This window comes from Silurus meridionalis, chromosome 11 (genome assembly GCF_014805685.1).
Source record: "Silurus meridionalis isolate SWU-2019-XX chromosome 11, ASM1480568v1, whole genome shotgun sequence".
Taxonomy (NCBI): Eukaryota; Metazoa; Chordata; class Actinopteri; order Siluriformes; family Siluridae; genus Silurus; species Silurus meridionalis.
Genome location: NC_060894.1, coordinates 17,355,562 through 17,379,614, shown reverse-complemented (window position 1 = coordinate 17,379,614; position 24,053 = coordinate 17,355,562). Strand labels below are relative to the sequence as shown.

The 24,053-nt window shown below is 36.2% G+C and overlaps 2 protein-coding genes and 1 long non-coding RNA gene across 37 annotated transcripts in view; 1 reads left to right on the top strand and 2 right to left on the bottom strand.

Annotated features, from left to right (window-relative positions):
* Positions 1–18,648, top strand: part of dlg2 (discs, large homolog 2 (Drosophila)) — a 243,802-nt gene extending 225,154 nt beyond the window's left edge. For 20 of the 34 annotated variants that reach the window (XM_046861013.1, XM_046861026.1, XM_046861015.1 and 17 more), the window contains 10 exons: positions 4,429–4,605; positions 5,173–5,248; positions 7,463–7,562; positions 12,490–12,540; positions 12,693–12,794; positions 13,327–13,350; positions 13,649–13,821; positions 14,046–14,155; positions 14,449–14,540; positions 15,629–18,648. In XM_046861013.1, the coding sequence (XP_046716969.1) occupies positions 4,429–4,605; positions 5,173–5,248; positions 7,463–7,562; positions 12,490–12,540; positions 12,693–12,794; positions 13,327–13,350; positions 13,649–13,821; positions 14,046–14,155; positions 14,449–14,540; positions 15,629–15,735 (1,012 nt within the window). In that variant the 3' untranslated portion in view covers positions 15,736–18,648. Of the gene's footprint in view, positions 1–4,428; positions 4,606–5,172; positions 5,249–7,462; positions 7,563–7,797; positions 7,844–12,489; positions 12,541–12,664; positions 12,795–13,326; positions 13,351–13,648; positions 13,822–14,045; positions 14,156–14,448; positions 14,541–15,628 lie in introns of those variants that run through there. The other 14 variants (XM_046861033.1, XM_046861027.1, XM_046861014.1 and 11 more) reach the window with 6 other exon arrangements.
* Positions 852–9,278, bottom strand: LOC124393311. The gene is made up of 3 exons (XR_006927311.1): positions 8,922–9,278; positions 4,470–4,592; positions 852–1,554 (listed from the first exon to the last, which is right to left on the bottom strand). It is a non-coding gene; the product is annotated as an uncharacterized LOC124393311 (long non-coding RNA).
* Positions 18,382–24,050, bottom strand: LOC124393309. 2 transcript variants are annotated; one of them, XM_046861042.1, is made up of 8 exons: positions 23,880–24,050; positions 23,313–23,636; positions 23,115–23,186; positions 22,622–22,750; positions 22,073–22,105; positions 21,838–21,869; positions 21,520–21,683; positions 18,382–21,174 (listed from the first exon to the last, which is right to left on the bottom strand). In XM_046861042.1, the coding sequence occupies exons 1-7, from the start codon at positions 23,929–23,931 to the stop codon at positions 21,528–21,530; spliced, it is 798 nt and encodes a 265-aa protein (XP_046716998.1). In that variant the 5' UTR covers positions 23,932–24,050; the 3' UTR covers positions 18,382–21,174; positions 21,520–21,527. The 2 variants fall into 2 exon arrangements, with proteins under 2 accessions (XP_046716998.1, XP_046716999.1); XM_046861043.1 differs by having other exon boundaries at positions 22,622–22,687.
* Positions 24,051–24,053: the final 3 nt, after the last annotated feature.

The window sequence follows — 24,053 nt, the reverse complement described above, 5'->3', positions numbered from 1 at the left end:
GGAAGCTGACTTGAGTTCTGGTGTTGCATCATAGTCATAGATATGTACTCTCATGCAAATCCTTTGTTTTACAGCCGCTCTACCTTTGTACTGCAGGTGAAAGATAAACGACCTGTAACATACTGTAGCACCATGCTGAAAGCGTACTGTAGGTAATAGAGTAGAGGGAGAGGAATAGAAAGAGAGCTTAGCTTGCTAAATGTAAATCCCACTGGGACTCATTTACCTCCTGGAGAGTAACAAAGTGATGTTTCTAACGTTATAATAGCTGTACAAGCCCATAAATCACCTTGCAAACGCTCACAAGACACAAAACCCGCTGTTGTTCTCTGTGTTCTAACCTTATCTCTTACCTTAACCCTTAACCTTATCCCTAAAACCAGCAGCAACTCATAGATATTGTGATTGTAGATTTGGGTCATTCTTTAATAGGCAGTTGAGAGTCATCCATCATATAATCTACTAGCTCATTTCTAATGAGCTTTTATCCCATATATGTAATACCCATGTTTGTCAGGTCTAGTACAGCCCATTTAGTTACCTTGCATGCACTTACAATTTCTTTGCAGCAAATTATTAAATGTTTTATTTTATTTTTTATCGTAAATGAGACCTTTGCAGCCACTGAGAACCAATCTGACAACCCCATTAAAAGTCATATTAGCGGCTTCTCTCCATTCAGCTTGGGGAAGCATGATTCATTCCCCAATGGGCCTCATTATTTAAATGATTGGCCACTCATATTTTATTTCAGCTGAATTTTAAATGGTTAAAGTTTATTATTATAATATACATTTGTTGGATGTTTGGGTTCTGCCCCACCTCCCCTTTTAACAAGCTACCACTTGTTATGTTGTAAACCTCAAATCTATCCATATTTTATTTTTTGGATCATAATTTTATACTTACATGTAATCCATTCTTTATCCAGGGGCCTAATCTAAACCATCTTAAACCAAAATATAACCTTAAGCATTCCAAATCTCAACCTGAAACTAGTCCTAAAGCTGAATAAAATGTATTGGAAAATGCTTGTTTAGGATTTTTGTTAATTTCAATTCAATCAATCATAATGCTGTGAGGAATTAATGTTTAATGGAAGCCTATACCAATGCATAACAAAAGTCGATATACACACAGTCAAACTCATTCATATGAAAGTCCCCAAATGTTTTTATTTTATTTTTACAAATAAAACAGAAATATTCATGATGGAAATATTCAGGTTTCATTATTTATGCACTGTTTACCATCTCAAAAGATGTAACCATAGGAACAGACCCCATCAATTCACCTCTCTTTTTTGCAAAGATATCACTGTGTGCATATGTGTGTCTGTGTGCTTGTGTGTGTTTGTGTGTTTGTGTAATATTGCAGCAATGGCAGTGTTTCAATTCTGACAGCAGTGCCATATGATAGACCACGCCACTGCATGAGTAATCCAAAAGACTATTGCAGATACTTTGCCCATAATACCGTAAATTCGACTGCATATCTCTGGTATCTTTGTGTATTTTCCACTGGTCTCTAGATTTATCCTTTTTGACTGATGACCTGACAAAACACAGACACTTTAATTGGCAAAAAATATTGTAACCAATCTGCATATGCTCTTCAGGGTTTCCATGGAAGCCAGTTTTCTTTAAAAGACAGTGGGTGTGCATGTTTTCTGACTGTGTATATGTATGTGTGTATGACTGTAGGTCATGTGTATATGACTGTAGGGGGTGTGTGTGTGTGTGTGTGTGTGTGTGTGTGTGCGCGCATTTCCCTATTCACTCTATGAAGTTTTGCTAATGATAACATAATAATAGCAAGTATTATATGTTTTTGTGGTGTACACAAACAATCAAGGTGTGTTCCTTTGATTACTTGCTCTTGTTGTCATCATTTAGAAGGAATATATAAATATACAAATAGATTTTTACATTGAATTCTGAATCTATAATATAGAATTTGATGTTGACAGTGTAACAACTATATATACAGACGCTCCCCACCTTACGAACTAGTTACGTCCCGAACGTTCGTACCATGAATTTTATTTGTTCGTAAGTTGTTATTGTGTTCGTTATTAAATACGCATGTCTCCTAATGATGTAAGCACTATAAATACTATCAAATAAACAATACAATATATTAAAACAAATCGAAATAATGTGTACAATATTTTGTATTAAGTTATAAAAAAATCATAAAAATTATTTTTTTTTAAATTTACTTAAAAAAATTAATTGGCCCTAGTCCAGTGCACATCATGTAGACTCATTATGGTCGATGACTACTTAGCAGCGGCTCTTCTCTGTTCTGAATTCTTTCAACTCCGAACAAATTTCAGTTTGAGGACAGGTTTGTTCGTATCCGCGGAAGTCCGTAAAGTGAATGTTCGTAAAAGTGGGAGCATCTGTATATATAACAAACCCTTTCCCTGGCTGAGACACGTTAGCTAGCTTTGGGGTTGTCCGACCTCTCCTCACGATGACCAACCATTCAGAGGACAGAAAAATGCTGATGCTATTCTGGGCCAGCTAGCTGGAGCTGTGAGGCGAATTTTGATTTGAGCATAGCTTGAATTCTTTTCTTCCTGTTGCCATTCAGCATGCCATTATTATAAAGTTACATTTAGGAAAGGTTTCTACTAGTCACACAGGAAACAGTAAAATTTTATTTATTGCTTCAGCTCTGTCTATTGTAAACTTAGAGTGCACTTTATTAGGAAAACCTGTAAATTTGGGCAATGATATAATTACCCAATCATATGGCAGCAGTGCAAAGCAGAAACTTGTGCAGATTGTGTATTTTTGTATTTTTGAAATGTGATAGTGATTTTGACTGTTGGTAAAAGATTTGAACTGGTTAAGGTATTTCTGTAACTGCTCGGATTTTCACATAAACATTCAGCTCTGAACATGGAAATGAGAGAGGTCAAGAGAATAGCCAGACTGATTGAAAGGCTGCAGCAACTTAAATAAACACTCTGTACAATTGTGGTGATCAAAGAGACATCTCAGAACACAACATATCAAACCTTGAAGTAAACAGGATACGGCAGCAGAAGACCTAATTGGGTTCCACTGAGGCCGCAGTGGGTACAGGCTCATGAAAACTATACAGTTGACGACTCGATAAAAACATAGCTGTAGCTAAATCTGGGTGATTTAGTGGTTTTGGTGTGATTTAGTGATTTCACATTCATTGTTTGCAGGTGTGTGTGTGTGTGTGTGTGTGTGTGTGTGTGTGTGTGTGTGTGTGTGTGTGTGTGTGTGTGTCTGTGTGTGTGTGTGTGCAGTACTTATGTTTAAATACCATTTCCTATTCCCAAATGCACACACAAAACCTGCAATGGCACAAGCTCACTCTTTCAACCTCATAGGTTTTTTCACATACCACATTCATTTAAAGCAGACTGGTTGTGTACTTTATATCCTGTATGTAATTGTTTATTGACCTGCATACTTCATTCAATTTTTTCTTCTGGATGCAAGCTTTCCTTATCTAAATCAGGCTGAATGAGAGCCCAGAGCTGGCATAGTAACAACTGAGTGACTCACCAGCACCAGAAGGATTGGAGCAGGAAATATAGACCACACAAGGAAATCTACACACTGAGATTTACTAGAGAGTTTCAGACTTTTTCAATCAAAATGTCTTTGTTCTTTAACTGTAATGTTAATTAGTGGTTTTCTCAAGTTTGCTCGGAGGATTTTGGTGCCCTCTGGCTTTGTTAACATTAGGGCCCTCAGCTTTACCCACTTTACTGTTTTCTTGGAAAACCAGTTACATTTAAGATCAATTAAAGCTACATTCAATTCTAGTTGAATTTATGGTCTTCCCTAAAATGTTCATTCCTGTGTACCCCTCCTGACACTCATGTTGGAATTGGGCATCTTTTATCAAAATTATTTGTGAGATTGGCTTTCTTCTGATAATGTCAGTGGGCGTCAGGTTTCCTGGGAGATTCGACTGCAGAATTGAGATCCTGCAGTTGCTTCCCTTTTCCTCTGTCTCGGAAATAGAGAAGCAAAAAAGAACAGAGCGAAAGAGAGAGACAGCCCAGAGCTGTAAGCCAAGCCACCGCAGACAAGACCACAGTTCTAACAGATTGTATCATGCTTTCACAGGAAATCAGTCGCAGGTGCTAACCGATAGAAATCTGCTTTTTCACAAAATTAACCTAGTTCATTTTTACTAATACTCATTTAACATCTAAAACATGTAAAAATGCTGTAAGGTTGAGTGTGAGATATATTCTCGTGGAACTTTTTTTGTGCTTTAAGACACATTGAGCCATTACTCCCAATTTGGGTTGTCATAGAGACAGACTACTGCAGACAAGGATGTTTGTACTAAGTGTGTGTATACTGTGTGTGTGTGTGTGTGTGTGTGTGTGTGTGTGTGTGTGTGTGTGTGTGTGTCGTATTTCTGCAGGGCACTGTTTGACTATGACCGGTTGAAGGACAGTGGCTTACCCAGTCAGGGACTCAGCTTCCGTTATGGAGACATCTTGCATGTGATTAATGCGTCAGATGATGAATGGTGGCAGGCACGAAGAGTCACTCCAGACGGAGACAGCGAGGAGATGGGGGTGATCCCTAGCAAGAGGAGGTATACACTATTACAGTGGTTTTCATCATATATTTTAGTTTGGCACACAATTAATCATTAAAAACCAAAGTTGCCAGTGTGTTGTGGCCAAAATCACACTTTCAGCATCATGTTTACCAGGGGCACCATTTACCAGGATACACGTATATTGTACACCATCATGGTCATTTTAACAAGCTGTCAAAGCCAATTTGCATACTGTTTATTTATATTTGCACAAAGGCAAAAGCCTCGAAGCCTCGAATCAAACACCAAAATCAACCATGGTGCACACATACGTTTGGAAACATAGTAGAAGTTCTGTTTGGTCTCCTGATGATTTACGTTATTTAAAACACTATTATTAATTTAAACCATTTACAAGAATATTTTGTTTTCATGCTCTATGTTAAATATGGTTTCACTAATAATAGACATGCATTTGCATAAAGCATCGATATTTAGCCATGTTGAACAGAGTATCAAAAATCTCAAGTAGCCTTTTATTAGACATACAATTTATTAATCATATTTTTATAGGCATATCTTCTCTCTCTCACTCTCTCTTTCTCACTATGTCTCTATAAGGGTGGAGAGAAAAGAGCGTGCTCGCCTGAAGACAGTCAAATTCAACGCAAAGCCTGGCAGCATTGACTCTAAAGGGGTAAGAATGGAATACTTTAACATATTTCTTTCTCTCCAACTCGTCTCTATGGCGAGCAAGATTTATCAGTGCCAATACAGTCCATAAAATGCAAATACTGTTACACTTGACACAAAATTTCTTTACTTGCCACAGTGTTAAATTTGCTGTCAGTCCAAAAGAGTCTCAACATAGGATCAGTTTTGCTATGGCATTTTTTTTTTTTTACAGGAACACACAAACACACACACATATATATTAATCCCAGATTTTCATCAGAGTCGTATTCACTGTTTCCTGCCAAATCAGCCCTCTAATTGTATCAATTTCGGCCTTTTATATACATGAGAAACTCAGGTAAATATAATTGGTTGTATCACAAATTGTGTCTTATCTATCAATGGCCATTTGAAATATACTGTAATCAAAGACAAGAATTTTTTCAGATATCAAAATACATTCCTGTTCACATTTTGATCCCTTGCTGCAATATGTAAAAATATCCATAGCAACAGCATATACTTGTTTTTTTTTTCTTGGTTTGTGTTTTTCAATAGCACTAGTTCTGGTGGCTTTTCAGAAGCAGAAGCAGAATACGTTAGAGATCCCACATGAAAATTGTTAAACTTGTTTAATTTGTAAGAAATGTTAACAATGTGGATAATGTGTTAACAAGAAGGATTTCTGTATAAAATTGGCACTGAGGAATCTGGACCTTTCTGGCCTGACATGCCTGCTGGCAAATGATGTCTATAATGTATTATATGTATATTGCATCATATTAGTGTTTTATTAATGTCCTTCTGTCAAACTGTGATTTAAAAGAAATATATTGTTGTTGTAAAGGCTCTGAAATGGTGTATTTACTGTCTTAGAATTAAGAGAATATGTTGAGGCTTCAAACATATATATATATATATATATATATCTGATATACAGTGTATATAATAGTGTGAAATGTGAAAAAACATATGAGACATGAATGTTAGTACAGAATACTGCACTGTTTAAATGAGCACAGGCAGACATGAAGCATAACATTATCATTTAACAGGTCCGTTTTACTTTATCAAAACACTTTTCTCCAAAATCACTTTTACTAGATCATTACTAGAACATTAAGGGCTGTATTTAGAGTAAGTACATATAGTGGAAATTTAATATAGCAACATCTGCGCTTCTGTATTTAGACTTCGGACATATAGACTGAATCACAACTCAAGCAGCTTTTGCATTACTTTTGCATTGGGTATTAATGTCAAATTCGAACTGGATTAGTCATATAGCATTATTGTGGTAATATACTAGAATCCTACTAAAATTTCACTTGAATGCTGGCTTCTGCATATTTATATACCAACTTATGTTTTTTATTTTGTTTGTTTTATTTTTAAATTGTGTGTTGCTTCTAAGTTACGTCATAATGCAGTTGACAGCGGAAACGTTATCTGCATCTTCAGTCTTCAGTCTAGATGCTATTTTACAAAAAAAGAATGAAATAATAATCTTACATATTTTCATAATAATCTAAATGGGCTGTCGATACTTAAGGAGCTATAATAACGTAAATAAATCCAGATAACTTTCACCACATTTGTACTAATGTGAGATTTGTACTAAAGTCCTCGATGTAACTCTAAATACAGCCCTACATAGACATAAACTGCAATCGTGCTCTAGCCCATTTCAGCATATCAGCTGCGCAGTTTATGTAGCACTACTGCTGAGTCGAGCCCCGAAGCCTCTCAACATCCTGCATGCTTGATTTCTTTATTTGAAATGCTGTTGAATGTTACATGTGTTTCTCAGCATGACTCGGCTCCCCTCTGCTGCATGGCTGGAAACCAGCTTCAGGCGTCTCCTGTCTGGTTCTGTGTCTGATCATGTTGCTTTGGTTTCTATTTGTTTGACTTGTCTGGCAAGTCGGCCAGGGTAGAGATGCTATGGACAGCAGCGATAGTGTCGAAAAGATTTTATCAGTGAAGCATTTGTTAAAAAATAAGATAAGTTAAATCACTACCAGTACATTGGTTAATAAATGAGAATAGATATTTGCCAAGTCTTTGATTTGAAATCCTTTCATTTTTCAAAGATCATGCATTATGCAAATGGTTTTATTACTTTAGCCATGGCTGCTGTTCTTCTCAACTCTCTTTTGGCCCATTATTGTTTTGTCAGCATGAATGTAATGCACATCAAGCCCCCTGTCTGCCCCATGCTTTCTTTCCCACACAGTCATTCAGTGAAAATCGTAGAAAGACCTCCATCTTTTCACGAAAGTTCCCTTTCTACAAGAACAAGGAGCTGGATGAGCAAGATGGCAGCGATTCAGAACGTGAGTAGCTGCACACCCATTCGCACATGCACGTAGGCACATGACTGCACACACGTCTGCGGTAGGGTGTGAGGTCTCCGAGTACTGTAACTCCAGGGATGCGAGTGTGTGCACTCTCTCTCTAACTGTACTGCTATGGATATTCTTCTTTCCTCTCTCTGTCTCTTCTCTGTGTGTCCTCTCTCCTCTCTCTTTAATCTTTGCCACTGTTTCTGTGGACGGCTATCTCATGTAGGACATCTCTGGATTAGGGGACGACGGGTATGGGACAAAGACCATGAGTAAGTCTCTAAAGGAATGGTCCCACCTCTTTTAATCCCACCCCCACAAAACAAGTATATTTTTACATTTTATATATGTTTATTTATCCTGATTAATCTTTCATTCAGATTTTTTTTTTAAGTTTTACTTTCTTTGTAAAAATCTAATAATGTAATGACACACCACTCTTTTAATGCCATCTTTCTATTCGGTTAAAATTAAGGTGTAGCATGAGTACACTAAAACATTCTCATTTAGAAACAACTCAGCCTGGTCACTATCCCACAAAAGGCATGCCATTTTAACCCAAATGGTGTTTATCCATTATGATGCTTATTACAATGGCTTGTGGTGCAGTCACCATCCAATTTCATCCCTAAGGTGTTTAGTGTAGGTGATATCACGGCTCTAAGCATCCTACTCCAGTTCTCAGTAAACCATCGGGCACATGGGTATTGTCATAGGTTGGTGTGTAATGTTAGCGCTTGCAAAGATATTATGATTATGTGCTTCAGACATGGTTGCAACAGTCGGAGAAGATCCACATATGGTTCTGATGGACATATAATGTACTACACGTTCAACAGATTATATGTCAATACATTGTACACATTTACATGTTGTACACGTGTTCATGTACAAGGAATGTACAGAGAGGAGAAACCCAAATGCTTATTAAAATAGTGCACATGATGAGCAATGTCAAATAAAAAAATAGAGCAGCTTTAATAAGACCTCTAATACTGACCTCATTTCGTAATGTAACAACCTGAAACAGATTTTTTTTAACCAATTGATTTATACTTATGTCTAAACACTGTTTTTCAAAAGGTTTTTCAAAGCCACCACCATGCTTTGTTGTGTAAATGACAATTTCAGAAAGATTGCTCTTGGCAGGTTTGAATTTTTGCCAAATGTACTATTGTGCCAAGGCTAAAAAAGGCTTTCTAGGTGTCCAAATATAAATTTATTCCAAATGGCATGTTTTGTATGTTTTTTTTTCCATGAATGGCTTTTTTCTCGATACTCTTCTATAAAGCCTGGCCATGTAGAGTGTCCAGTTACTTTGATTGCTTCTTTTTTCAATGCCATCCTTACCTGGTCACAAATGTTTGTTGGATAGCCTCCTTTAAGCATTAAAGTCATCACCGTGGCATATTCCTGACATTTTAATAATGGTGGCTTTAATGGTGTACCACTGGATCTTTAAAAAAAAAAAAAAAAGCCCTGATGGATGTTTTTTTTGTTTTTTTGAAAGTTCTTCTGTTTTCACGGTGTAATCTGTTTAGGTATGTTCTCTAACAAACTCTGGGGCCTTCTAGAGACAGAAGTATTTATACAGAGATCATGTGACACTTTAATTGCATGCAGGTGGACTCAACTCTTTCAACTAATTATGTGTCTTCTGGTGGTAACTGTTTGCACCAGAAGTAATTTATGGCTTCGGCAGCAATGCGGGTAAAAACTTATTCAACTTTTGCTAATTTTTATATACTGTATGTAAATCATTTGGCAAAAATTTTTGACTTTTTGTGTATATTCATATCACATTTTCCATTAGAAAGTTGTTAGTTGAATACTACAAAATTCAGCAGGGATGAATACTTGGACAATGCACTTTAAATGTTGAACACAGAGATTTGAATGAAAGATTCTGGTGTATTCCCTTAATATCCAAAATGTGCAGCAGCTAAGTAGTTTACAGTGAATGATTTTAGGACCATAGGCAGTCCAGAGAGAGAGATTCAGCTCCAGAAATGTATACTAATCACTATCAAAAGGAATTGGTTCATTTCACACCAGCTATTATCCCTCCATGGCTTACGACTCTTAAGTGCCATTTAATGAGCTGGAAATACATGAAATTCTTTGTATTTTGGTTCTAAATACATTTCACTGAATGAGTTTTTGATTGCTTGAAAAAAAAGGAAACACAGGTGTTGAATAAGAAAGTGTAGGCTCTGGGTATTTTCGGAGAAGAACAGTAGAGTGGAGAGACTGTATAGACAGGCAGTAGAAAAGGATGACAGGCAGTTGTGGGGTTTCCAGTGCATATTTAGAAACCTAGAGCCCAGTGCTCTTCTCTTATCTCTTTGTCTATCTGATCATATCTGGTTCAGGAAACTGTTCTACTGCATGGCTCTCAGCTTGAAGGGGCACGAAGCATCATCGTTGCAAAACAACTTGATTTTGTTAGCCTGGTTACTTCCATCTTTTTTCTGAGCTAATTGTCTCCGTTCATATTTTGTGAAATAAACAGTTTAATTGCATACTGTGATCCATCATCTTGTCTCTACTGATAAAGACGTTTGCACTGCAGAAGTGATGAAGACGTTGATGCAAGCCATTGCAGTACCTCAATACTTGAGAATATGAGGAAACCACAATGGTATTGGCACCAAAACAGGAAGTGGCCTCATTTATCCTGGTGTATGAGGATGAAAAGTACCAATATGCACAAAACTAATAAACATTACATTAGTAGATTGTTGCAGAGGAGAGAAGTAATGATAAATACTTTGTTACGGTACTTAAGTAGATTTTTCTGGTATCAGAAGGCAACAAGAAGTGCAGTATAGCTAACAGACGGAGACTGATGATCACCTGATCATCATCATTGAAGACTTGTGTTCTATATGGTGGATGTTCAGCCTAAATACATTCATTAGTTAACAAAATGTGAAATTCGATTTGTATTATTAATATATTTATTAGGGCTGTCAAAAAAAACGTGTTAACGCAAATTCATTTTAACTGCACTGATTATATTAACGGGTGATTACGCACCGGCGCGTTTTGTGGCAGTTTTGCCTCCTTTTCAGATAAGAGCAATACATCATTAGATTCTGTAAAGGGTCTACTTTTATTTGTAAAAGTATTGTATTGGCACTCTCTCGTCTCTGTCATCTCTCTTCACAGACACATAAATAAAACAACCTGAATCTCAGTAAATGCTCGCCTCACAGACATAATAAATATTTAAATAGCAAGCTCTAAATGTCTACTTTTAAACAATTAAATTAAAAATATTATCTTATTATTTAACCCGTATGAAAGTTAGATGAGGTACAGTTTCTTACTTCATTAACCATCCATGTGGAAACATAGCAAAAGTTCCAATTGGTGTCCTGATGATTTACGTAATTTAAAACAAATTTAAACTTTAACAAGAATATTTTGTCTTGATGCCCTATCTTGAGTTTGGTTTCACTAATACATTTGCTTTAAGTATTAGGGTAGTAATGCTTAGAGTATAGTTAATGAGAAAAGTATTAATTTAAGATACATTCAGAACAGGTAAAAATGTGTGATTAAGTTGCGTTATGACAATCATGCAGTTAATCACAATTAAATATAAATATTTTATTAAAATGATCATAATTTACCCTAACTGCCCTAAAATGAATATAATGTGACGTCCAGTTACCAACATGTAAAAAGTCAGACAACAGACAACCAACAAGTAAAAGTCAGAGCTCAGACTTCTTTACTTAAATTCGAGTAAAACGTATAGTCAGAACTTTAACTTTTACCAGAGTATTTTAAAACATGAGTTTCTGTATTTCTACTTAAGTGAAGAAGAAATACAGAAACTGACACTTTTGCCACCTCTGGATTGTTGTAATGATTTTACTGGTTCACTCCTTAATTTCTGTTAAATCCCTGATTTTGCACTCACCCTGAAATGTCCTTCTTTCACCAGTCATTACCAGTGCAGTTTATTCTTCACTCCACTGTAGCTATGCACAATAGTTTTGGAATTAGCTTTTTTCAGTTTTTACAAATGCCATCTTGCAGAATAGTCAGAAATTCCTGACGTCTAATACTTTCTACATCAATCAGGCCTAAAATTAGGACATTATAACATTATGACTGGTGAAGTAAATAACACTGATTATCTCTTCATCATAGCACCTGTTAGAGTGTGAGATTTATTAGTCAGCGAGTGAACATTTTGTCCTCAAAGTTGACGTGTTAGAAGCAGGAAAAATGGGCAAGTGTAAGGATTTGAGTGAGTTTGATGGGGGCCAAATTGTGATGGCTAGACGACTGGGTCAGAGCATCTCCAAAACTGCAGCTCTTGTGGGCTGTTTGCCTTGATGCGTCAGGACTGTTTTAGCAGCAAAAGAGGAACCCACACAATAATAATGAAATGTCTGATTGGCATATATATATATATATATATATATATATATATATATATATATATATATATATATATATATATATATATATATATATATGACTTTTTATACCATTCTGCTTTTATCAGACGAAGAAGTCTGCTTTCGCTGTCTGCAGCGTTCACTTTAATTCTCGTTGGTGTAACATTCGTGTTCACCTGAGCAGAGGGTGTTAATGTAATCTTGATGTGACCTTGCCTATTTGCATGCAACGATGTTACACATTCGGTAATCTATTTACAGATCGCCTGAAGCTGCTGTTCTGCTGATATAGCCGCTTCCTCAAACTCCATCCTGTACACCATTCACACATGCAGTTAAACAGACATTGTGGTTTAATCCTGTGGCTTAACAAGTATTTGTTCCTTCTTGTTCTTTCTCTCTCTATATCTATCGCTCTCATTTTGACACTTACTTTCTATCTCTCTCTCTCTCTCTCTCTCTCTCTCTCTCTCTCTCTCTCTCTCTCTCTCTCTCTCTAGGGAGCCAAGAGGATGTTGTCCTCTCCTATGAGCCTGTGATTCGGCAAGAAAGTAAGCACCACACTTGAACCAACAGAGCATGACCCAGCATTAAACACTACTGTGACTTAGCAAGTCTTGTGTTAGATTTGTTTCCTTTTAGCCTCTATTTTCAGTGCGTAATAACTCAGTACAGACTGGTTGTTCTTTTCCATTGAATACAGTCACCTATGCCAGACCTGTGATCATTCTGGGGCCCATGAAAGACAGAATCAATGATGATCTTATCTCTGAATTTCCAGACAAGTTTGGTTCATGTGTGCCACGTGAGTACACCCACTCACACAGACACACACTATACTTTCATGAAAACCCTTTTTTTTTACTCCAAATTGAGTATAATTATTTTCATGTTATATTAGATCAAATTTTTTAGGTTAATCGTTCAAAAAATGATTTCCCCCAAAACATTTCTTTAATTCGCACCATTTAGGACCGTTGACATTTGTCAGGTATTGTGCAACTCAGATAGGATGTACTTCCTGTTCTCAGAAAGTGTTACTCATTTATTTTTACTGCTGCATAATGATTTTTGTTTTTTATCTTGATGATGATTGATCTTGATGTCAAATTCAAGCCACTGAAGCTTCCATTTCACTACTAATTTAATAGTGTGGTGACTTGATATAATTTCCAGAAGCACACTATTGAAGCAAAACATTTTATTTGCGTGCAATTTCATATGTTGTGTCCTTTTGATTTATGTCTTTTTTTGTGTGTGTTTTATTTTTGCTTAACCATTTGCATGTTTTTTCAAATTTAATTTATTGTTGTTCATTTCTATAATCTTCGAAAAAGCGGATAACAGTGCAGGGCAAAAGGGTAAGTGTGAAAAGTTCTCATCAATAAACAGCGAGTTTATTGATGTTTCGTAAAAGCCTAAGGGTTTAATGTCTTGTTGGTGTAGTCTAAAGTTAACCCCAAACACTGACATAATGCAAACTGAAAGAAAAAAAGAATTAAGGACATTTACTAACAAATAACTTCACACTCTACATAAGACCACAGATTATGTATATTATTTGTCATGGAAAATTTTTTTTGTGATTGTCTGCCTTTACACATTTGTTTACATTGTAGAAGGATTTGGACTTACATGGTTTGTTCTGGTGTAATTCAGATACCACAAGATCAAAGCGAGATTACGAAGTTGATGGACGAGATTACCACTTTGTCATGTCGCGAGAGCAAATGGAGAAGGACATACAAGAGCACAAGTTCATCGAGGCCGGACAGTACAATGAGAACCTGTATGGGACCAGCGTCCAGTCGGTTAGATACGTGGCTGAGAGGGTTAGTGCAATGCAGCTTTGCACTTTAGCAAGATATTTGCTATATAGGAAAAGGAAATGCGAATGCAAATGAAGAGCAAAGTGCAAACGTTCCTGTGAATTGAAATGATTCTACTGCACATAACTAACTGTCTTAGCATTTTCAGTCATTGTCGCACATTGTGTTTGAATTTAGGCTAGTTTTATGTTACGTGTTATTGATGTTTTCTGTTTGTGTTATTGCAGGGAAAGCACTGCATACTTGACGTATCAGGAAATGCCATAAAGCGGCTACAAGTAGCACAACTCTACCCCATTGCCATCTTTATAAAGCCTAAATCCATCGAATCATTAATGTAAGCACACTGTGTTTGCAGTATTTTATGGTTTAAAAGAATGGATCATTCTGTTACACACACACACACACACACACACACACACACACACACACACACACACACACACAATCCTCTCTCACAATAAACATACATTACAAGCCATCAAGTCAGATAACTATTATAGAGCTACTCTGATGTTATTATACTGTATAATGGAGAATTATTATAGCCAAAACCTAAAAAATATGTTTTACACACACACATACACACACAAATACACACACATTTGAATTAACTTGTCTTGTTTTCAGGGAGATGAACAAGAGGTTAACGGACGAGCAGGCGAAGAAGACTTATGACCGGGCCCTGAAGCTTGAACAGGAGTTTGGCGAGTACTTTACAGGTAACTACAGAACATGCTCTGCAAACTTTTTAAATGTATTTCGTAACCTTTCCGGGGGAATTAAATTATTGCACGTCCTAATCTGTACTGATAACACTGTATATCGGTTGCCAATATAAAATACCAATAGATTTCTTTTTCTCAGGTATCTGAGAACTACTATCTGATTAACTACTGAGATATCACAAATCCCACGCACACATATCTGTCTAAACCGCTTAATTTCCACAGATAAATGAGTGCATGGGTGTAGATGTATCCGTGATATGAGTGCAAATTCCCCCACCAAGTAATGATTTATTATTAAACATACAAGTGCACCCACACAGAGTGCCTGAGAAAACAGAGAACGGTGTACTATAGTAAGGCAATTGCACAGAGTCATGTGCCCAGATAAAATGTGAAATGTACAGTATGATCATAAAACCTGACCTGATGTGTCCACAATTTAATCCAGATTGAGTGCTAGTCAATTTGTTATAATACTTACACCTTACACTTACAATCTTATTCAAATATTACTGCTCACATGTTCTACTGTTGGTCATGAGTCATGGCTAACGGCCAATCAGGCATAGCATTGACATTATAACATTACAACTGGTGAGTGAATAGCACTGATATACTGATTATCTCTCTATCATCATACATGGTGGTGGGTGAGATACAAGGGAACATTTTGTCCTCAAATGTTATGTGTTAGAAGCAGGAAAAATGGGCAAACTTGAGGCTTTGAGTGAGTTTGACAAGCATTGTGTCGGCTAGACGACTGGGTCAGAGAATCTTCAAAACTGCAGCTCTTGTGAGGTGTTCTTGGTCTGCAGGGGTCAGTATTTTTCAAAAGTGGTCCAAGGTGGTGAAACGGCAACAGGGTCATGGACATTCGAGGCACATTGATGCATGTCGGGAGCAAAAAAGCTGGCCCGTGTGGTCCGATTCAACAGACGAGCTCCTGTAATTCAAATTGCTAAAGAAGTTAATGCTGTTATTTTTTTTGGGAGTCTACCAAAAACTTTGATCAATAATAATATTAAAATCAATGTAAATTTAGCAAATTAACATTCCAATGTGTTTTCTCTCATTCATAGCACTGGTGCAAGCAGACACTTTGGAGGATATTTACACTCAATGTAAGATGGTAATAGAGGAGCAGTCAGGACCTTATATCTGGATTCCATCCAAAGAGAAGCTATAAGGGGAATAAACCCTGCCCGGGACATCTGGACTACAAAAAACCACATAGGCACCATTTGTAACATACGATAAATTATTATGGTAATGTTTCTTATTGATAATTCTAGTGACTATAATTTCATTTGTTTGTTGTTTGTTTGTTTATCAGTTATGTTGCGATTTTTTTTTTTCTCACTTTTAATATGAATGTTTCCGAATGTACACCACGAAGTGTTGGAGACATTTTTTGCCTCGAAAAAAAGGGACTGTTTGTATATATATTGGATAGTATTTTTCATTAAGTGAAAAAAATGTATCAAGATGCATCAAAATGTACACTGGCCGTTTTCCTTTATGATCATCCCGGTATGAGTTTGAACAGGAAGGACGAAGCAGACAGGGTCAGGACTGTGGAAGATGGACGATCTTCACACCACCGACATCATCGCGAACAATTTAATTTTTTGCCAGCTTTGTTGCCAGCCGTTGCCCTGCAGGACCCTTCTCCCCACTATCAGCTTTCTCTGCATTACTCTACATCTCGCCCAGTGGAGTTTTCGGATCTATGCATTCCACTTTTCCTTATTTTGTACATTGATTTATGTATTTAGTTTTGTTTCATGTCATCCCCTTAATTTGAGTGTTTGCTTGAAGATTTCTGATTTCGAATCCTACCCATAGCTGTTGAACTTTCCAAAAAAAAACAAAAAAAAAAACAACCTGAACGTTGAACGATGCTTTAATTTGTGAATTGTAAAAAGGGGATACAGCTAGGTATAAGAAATATGACACTATATTTTGCTATTTATATTGCTATAGGGCACAAGAGAACAGAACTATTTATAAATATGTATAACTTTGTTTTAAAAAGGAAACACTTTTGAAAGAAGAAAAAAAAAAAGAATTTTATTGGTGTAAGATACAGTGGTGGAAGTAGAAGTAGAAATGGCTGGGGTGTTGTGCCTCCTGTGAGAACTAGTCTTCATTAAGGAAGTGTGGCTGTTTGGGTGGGTGTGTGTGTTTGTTGGTAATGCATGATGGTGACCAATACTTTTCCTGATCAAACTCAAGCGGTTTGACTGCAAAAAAAAAAAAAAGAAGCGCAGAAACACAACGTTGTCTAAATTCTGGCTTCCAATTAGATGTCTAAAAATCGCAGCGAAAGTAAAAACAGTTTTATTTAGTTGCCGAGGTCGGTGCCATGTTTCAAGTTGAGTTCCTGTTTGCTGTGCAAGGCATGTCTCTATTAATACAATACAACAACATACAGAGGCTTTAGATATGTATATGGCCAGAATCTCTGTGTGTGTTTGTGTGCGCAAAGCTGCATTTACATGCAGAGTAAGGCATTTTTATATATATATATATATATATATATATATATATGTATGTGCCCGTACACTGCTTAGAACAAGGACTAAGCGTTTTTCTAGCGGAAAGTTCAACCACAAAGGTCAAAACGCAACATGTGCAGAGCAGGAAATCATATTGTTCCAGTCCTTATGCTGGCATGCAGGGTGTTGTATAGAGGCCTACTGATTTATTGGTCACCACTTGCCTTAACGATGAATGATGATTTTTCTTTTTTTTTTTTTGACTGAGAGGAAATTTTTCTATTCGCTCTGACTGATAGCATTTTTGCTGAATTTCATTCTAGTTCAAATTGTGTGACCGATGATGTGAGTAAGCAAGAAAGTAGAATATTCATCTTCTATATACAGAGTGAATGAGGCTCACGATGATTTGCCGTTCAAATAGAATCAAATATAAAGTCAATTTTCCAGAATGTCCTCGTTTTTATGCAGCCTATTGTTCCTAAAATGTTAAATTGTTAATATATTTAAGGCCTGAATATGCTGGAGGAAATTCATTGTCAGGAGTCTTTACAATCACATTTTTATGAACTGGAGGGGAAAAAGAGAACTCCTGCCAGGAGTCCATTCACTACAGCGAGCCTAACACACAAGAGACAAAGCAATAATTTGCATAATACCAATCTAAATTCGTTATTATTGTCACAGTGGCACTGCTTGTGATTCAACCCGAACAGCTGGCTGTCATTTCAGCATATCCAGGCCTTTGTGCATCCACGTCATGTTTCATTTCACCATTTCATATGTGCATCAAATAGTTACCTTTTTTCCTCTGAGATGCTTTTCAAGATGTAACCGTACAGACTGTGTGCACTGGAGAGAGGGTTCCTGCAGCATTATGGTGCTCCCTGTGTCATCTAGTCCCCTAAAACCAGTCACCGTAATAAACAACTGTCAGAATATGGAGCTGTGGTTTTTTTCTCAGGGTTGCCACATAGGGCGTAATTACTGATCCACCAAACCCCAGAGGGCAACGTGTTCAAATTAGTTACAAATAAAGCCTTTTAGTTTCTCTCCTGAACTTCCTTAGCACACTAAAGTACTGTACTTAATTAAAATAGGATTACACACCTCCACTTCCCCCACTCATCCCCCACTCTTTCACACCTAATAATGTGCAATGTTGTAAATAACGTTCCATTAGCACTTTAGTCATATTGAAAACAACTTCCTGCCCAGCACCTTTTTTTTATTGGCTTTATTTCTCTTCAAAACCTTTCATGCTCCCCTTCACTTCATTGTACATACAGAGTTGTTTCATTCCATGGGTGTAAACATTTAAAGCACACTTATCATGTTATCACTATCATATGTTGGTTTAGAAACCGTTTTTTTTTTTTGTTTGTTTATTTTTGGTATTTATATTTTCAAAGGAGAACAATGAAACGAAGGAACATGTCTTTTTGCATCCTGTTGCAGTATGTACCCCCAATTGCTTTGGGGAAAAAAAAAAAAAAATCACAATAAACCTTTGCTTTAGGCATATAAAAAAAAAAAAGCACTCCACTCATGTCTATTAATGTAAATTAAAGATTTGGTGGGACTTTTCCCACGCAAGCCAACTACGTGTCTTCGCATCATGTGCTTTCTCTCTGGACCCACTCCCTCTTTCACCCTTCACTGGTTTTATCTGACTCACAATGTTACTGTCTGTGCCCACAGTGTGAAGTTACAGTTGTCACCTGGCTCCCATTGGCCCAGATACGGACCCACAAAGCATTTCAGCAACCGGGCATTTTGAAACAATACAAGTGAGCTGACGATTGCATTAAAAAATGTGATGTCTTGAAGGCAGTTCATCAGACCAGACTGTAGCTAAAGGGGTAAAAAGTGGAAAGTACCACAGCCGGTACCAACCAAAACCATTTTAGATCGTGTTATGTTGCCATTTTGTGTGAGGAGAAAGGAGATCATCAAGAAAACAAAACTAGACTAGCTGATCTTTTGTAAAGCATCTCTGTACCCAAACAAAACATTTCCTGTGGTAAGAAGCTTCAAAAGCAAAGGAAATAATATGTATAACACCACTTATTGCTGTGCGAGCAATAAAGTGAGGAGATCACGATCAGAAGTATGGATCCTTGGAGAGAACGTCATGCTTTGACAGCTATCACATAAATTATTTTCAATATTTCACCATTTACAGCCTGAGACACACTTTGACTGTGTAACTGATAAAGACCTGAATAAAACATCCTGTTTCTTTGGAAACCGTATACAATATGCTGCTCATTTTACTACCTTTATACACTGCTACGGTGATCGGAAAACGAGCATAAAGTGACAAAAGGTGACTAAAAGGGTGACAAAACCTGCCATAAAATGAAAGAGAGAGAAAAAAAACTAAAGACAAAAAGAGATTTACAACACATTGATTCAGAACTGAAAACACCTTCTGGCTGTGTTACACAAATTAGTAGAGACAGACAAACTTCCTCATGAGTCTTATTGCATGATATGTGCATAAGCCTTAGGTTAATGATAGTTTCTACAGAAGGACCACAAGAGGTTCATGTGGTTTGTGATTTTTAAGCGTTTTTTCCAGCACCACTGCAACAATGGACTCAAATTTCCCCCCTGATTTTCCTTGATTTCTGCCTGATGAGTACATTGTATTCATTTGACATTTAATCTTAGGTAATAAACTTTGCAAATGAGCAAGGCTGACCTTTTCAGTATTTTATCAGTACGTCATATTAACGAAAACCGATGTTATAATTTTCCAAATTTTCTGCATGTGCAGTTGAATCTGATTTAAAGATTATCATATTGTGTCATCCAACCGATTGTAAAAAGTTCTTGAAATGAAAAAAGTGTCTCTGTGTGCTTTATTTAAAATAACAGACTAAACATAATACATGCAAATATGCAAAAAGTGATCCAGGATACTGACTGCAAACTTATTGAGATATTTCAGATTTTTTTTTCCCCTGACACTTTTCAGCAATTTTATCTTATATATAAAAATAAATAAATAAATAATAAATAAAATATTTCTATCTAACCTATTTTAAAAAATTGTATTTGGAATTCTAAAATTATTATAACATTAAGTTAGTAAAATCTGCTAGCAAGCTGTTTGAACCTAAATCATTAGGTTCAAATGCAAGCATACACAGAAATACCATCAGAGACACATAGAGGGGAAGTCAGACACCAGAGAGACAACATAAGTGACAAAAAGCAAAAGAGGTCCCCAAGCTGTTGAAATTTGTAAGTCGTCTTACTGAGGGTGAACAGAGATGGTGCGTGTTTTCTAATCCTCAAGCGACAGCACACTTCTTCCATACGGACTGATACGCACACAAGTTGCACCCCTGTGTATCATAGCCTAAACGTACAGAGCTTTTTTTGTAAGCAGTCTTTTGCAGGCCAGAGTAATGCTTCAGATCAATTTGTGAAGAAATCCATGGCTACCAGAATGCACTGTTGTTGACACCATTGAGTTGCTCAGTAGTTCCTGGTTCCATAACTTCAAATGACTGTATAAGACTGTAGAAAGGACATTACTCATAATCTTACTTATGTAAGATTTGTGTAAAGCTGCTTTGAGACAATGTCTGTTGTGAAAAGCGCTATACAAATAAACCTGACTTGACATGTAAGTTCTCACTCTCCGGAGATGTGATCCAATTCCTCATTCCCCTTTTGAGTCTGGTTCTTCTCAAGGTTTCTTCCTCATAACATCTAATGGAGTTTTTTCTCGCCACAGTCACCATAGGCTGCTCACCAGGAATAAATACACATCGCTCACCTTAACTCTTAATTCTGTAAAGCTGCTTTGAGGCAATGTCCGTTGTGAAAAGCGCTATAGAAATAAACTTGACTTGACCATTGAAGGGAAAATGCTATTTCTCCTATTTTATCCAGACGAATATCTTCAAAGTAACACTGCAATACAGGGACTCTTCAGAGGCATGGGAGAACTGACTTGTCCACGTCACGACAGCTGGGCAAATGGACATCATATGCTGGATAACTGGGTTGTCTATATCCACTGGCCCATCCACTAGCAGTTGCCAAAGCATACAACCAGGAAAAGTGTCCTCTCTGTGCTGATTCACAAGACTGGAATGGACTGGGAGTCACTGTGAGTGACAATAAGACACTATTAAGTATTGCAGTTTTTTTTTTCTTAAAAAATTTATTTGCGACATAATAAATAAGAAAATGCAGTTTGAACATTACATTTTTAGCCCACAAAAACAAAAGAAATAATTAATTAATAATGTCTGTATTCTGAAATACAAGTGTCTTTTGGTCCTGGTACACAAACCAGGAAAACATCTTGTTCTCCCAAAAAATGATGATTCATTCAGAATCACTACAAGTTCAGTGGAGAAAATGAAATTTGCACAAGAACTCAGAACGCAGAATTGCAGTCTATGTTATACACCGTACAAAGTGACCCATGCTCCTAATAGGTCTTTTACCTTGCTGCTTATGTAGGTTGTGAAAGCTGTATTCTCTCCAGAACATCTGGAATGGTGGAGTAGCCAAAGTCTTCTGACTGTTCGAACTGATGGGAATCTTTTGGTTTTATAAAGTCTTGATAGACAACTACCAACGGGTTCACAGACAGGGGTATAGCTTCTTCCTGAAGAATATGCACAATACATGTATGCATCAAAATTTGCTGAACAAAATCACAGATATTATTTTAGATAGTAATAAAATGAACATCTATGTTGCATTCAAAATATTATTATTTTTTTATTTTTCCTTTGATTTCGGAGTATTTTTTATTTTACCTGAACAAATGTGACTTCGTTGTAAATCGCTTCTGAAAAGAAAAAAAAAGAAAGAAAGAAAGAAAGATAGAAAGAAAGATAGAAAGAAAGAATGAAAGAAAGAAAGAAAGAAAGAAAGAAAGAAAGAAAGAAAGAAAGAAAGAAAGAAAGAAAGAAAAAGAAAGTGAGACCACTTTAAAAAGAGACTCTCAACAACAAGATACATTATGTGTACAAATCTGGGGAATCTTAATACCTTCCGTTGAAGGCGGTTTCATATTTCTACGCCCTGAAATTAAAAAAAAAATGAACGATGTGATGAGATTCATCAAAATCAGAAACATCAACTAAGTGGACTTTGTGTACTTTTATACAGCCTATAAAACTTTATAAAACTCAGACTCAAGGCTTCAACAAGTCTTTTTTAGATCTTTAACAAGAAATAACCTCTTTCATCCCCTAAATGTATTTATTCTATTTATTCAATTCATTCATTCTGAGAGTTAAACTTACAAGTTCATGGGAAATTCTATCGTTAATGGTTTAAAATCAGTGACATGAAATTATAATGAGTGGAAACCATTGAGCTGATTTGAAACCACCTGTCATTTTTGGTAGCAAAAATGCTGAAAATTGAATGCCAGTGGTAAAATCATTATATCTGTTGAACCATTCCTTTATGTGTTTACAACTAGAATATTTAAGATGAATATATTAAAATCTATGCAGTGAGAAAGTGTTTCATTACCATTCAATATAATAATAATAGTAAAATAATAATAATAATAATAAATGCAATATTTACTGGAACGTTTGCAGATGTAAATGAAAATGAAGCACAAAACCAGCAGGCCAGCGAGGGACGATCCAGCTAGGAACACAGGGTGTTTCAAATGATCAAAAAATGGTGAACTAGTACTGTTTAGATAAACTTCTAGAATAAAAAAGAAAGAAAGAAATGCAATAAGAAAACAAGTAAAAATATGATAATTACTAAATCATGTATTTTTCTAATTCAAAATATTTGATGAATATGAACTAATGCTATCTGTGTATCATTTTGTTGTCTAGAGACAAAATTACAGGCAAGACTTGGATTCGACATACAATAATAAAAATAATCATAATAATAATAATTTTCCGTATCGCAAACACATTATAAAATATTGTTGTTAAGTTCCCAGTTCTTTAGATTAGGAGTGGCATAACTTGTTGACTTATGTTTTGAAATTAACAGTATAAAACACCGTGACTGAATTCACCTGATTCACTTTTTAAGGAATGTACAAATTCCTCACCTGTGACCGTGACTTGCACCTTTGATGTGGTCAGAGAGCCAGGAGTAGAAGAGATAGTGGTGTTGGATCCATCTGGAGAAATTAGACCCGAAACCATAATTAGAACACAAAGTACCCTATGTTTAAAATTGATAAGCTAGCTAGCAATAATATTAATCATATTCAGTAAAAGCAGTAAAGGTGAAATATGATACTCACCCAGCAAAGACAACGTGAAATTAAAATATATAACTGTGTTATTTTTCAGTGTAGTTTTCTCCTCATAAGTGCCTTCATCTTCTAGTGTCAAATTAACCAGAATAAGACTCATATTCTGTAAATTAAAGTCTATATGCCTGCAGGGATCCATGCATGTAGTAATGTTTGGCTTAAAAACCAGAAATAGCAATTTCCTTGTTGAATTATCAGGTGGATATTTAGCCCATTCCACTTTGTCCACATCTGGACTTTGTCCATAACGTCCATGAAGCTCCACTCTCCCATGTAACACTCCAGTCACTCTCTCACCATCAGCCCCCCTGCCTGCAAAACAATGTCAGATGTACCAGTGCTTTCATGATTAAAAGTTATTAAGTTTTGAATGCCGGTAGCATGTGCTAATCATTTAACCATGCATATAAACTTCTTTCATAGGCTCAGTACTTATATTTTGTACAATGAATATAAAATCTAATCTAAAAATAAGTTTTTTAAAGCTTCAACATGCCTAATGTATGTTATGAAAAAATGTAAAAAAAAAAAAAAAAAAAAAAAACAGATTCTTACCAATTAATGTCCAAAGAAGAAGCATCACAATGAAAAAGTCTCCTCTTGGCATTGTGAATATAATCCTAATTCATTTTACTGCTGAGCAACTAAACACTCTAGAATGAATTCTACTTACTAGAGCAGCATTAAACACAGTACTGATGCTTATAAGCACAGTCATTGCAAAAGTGA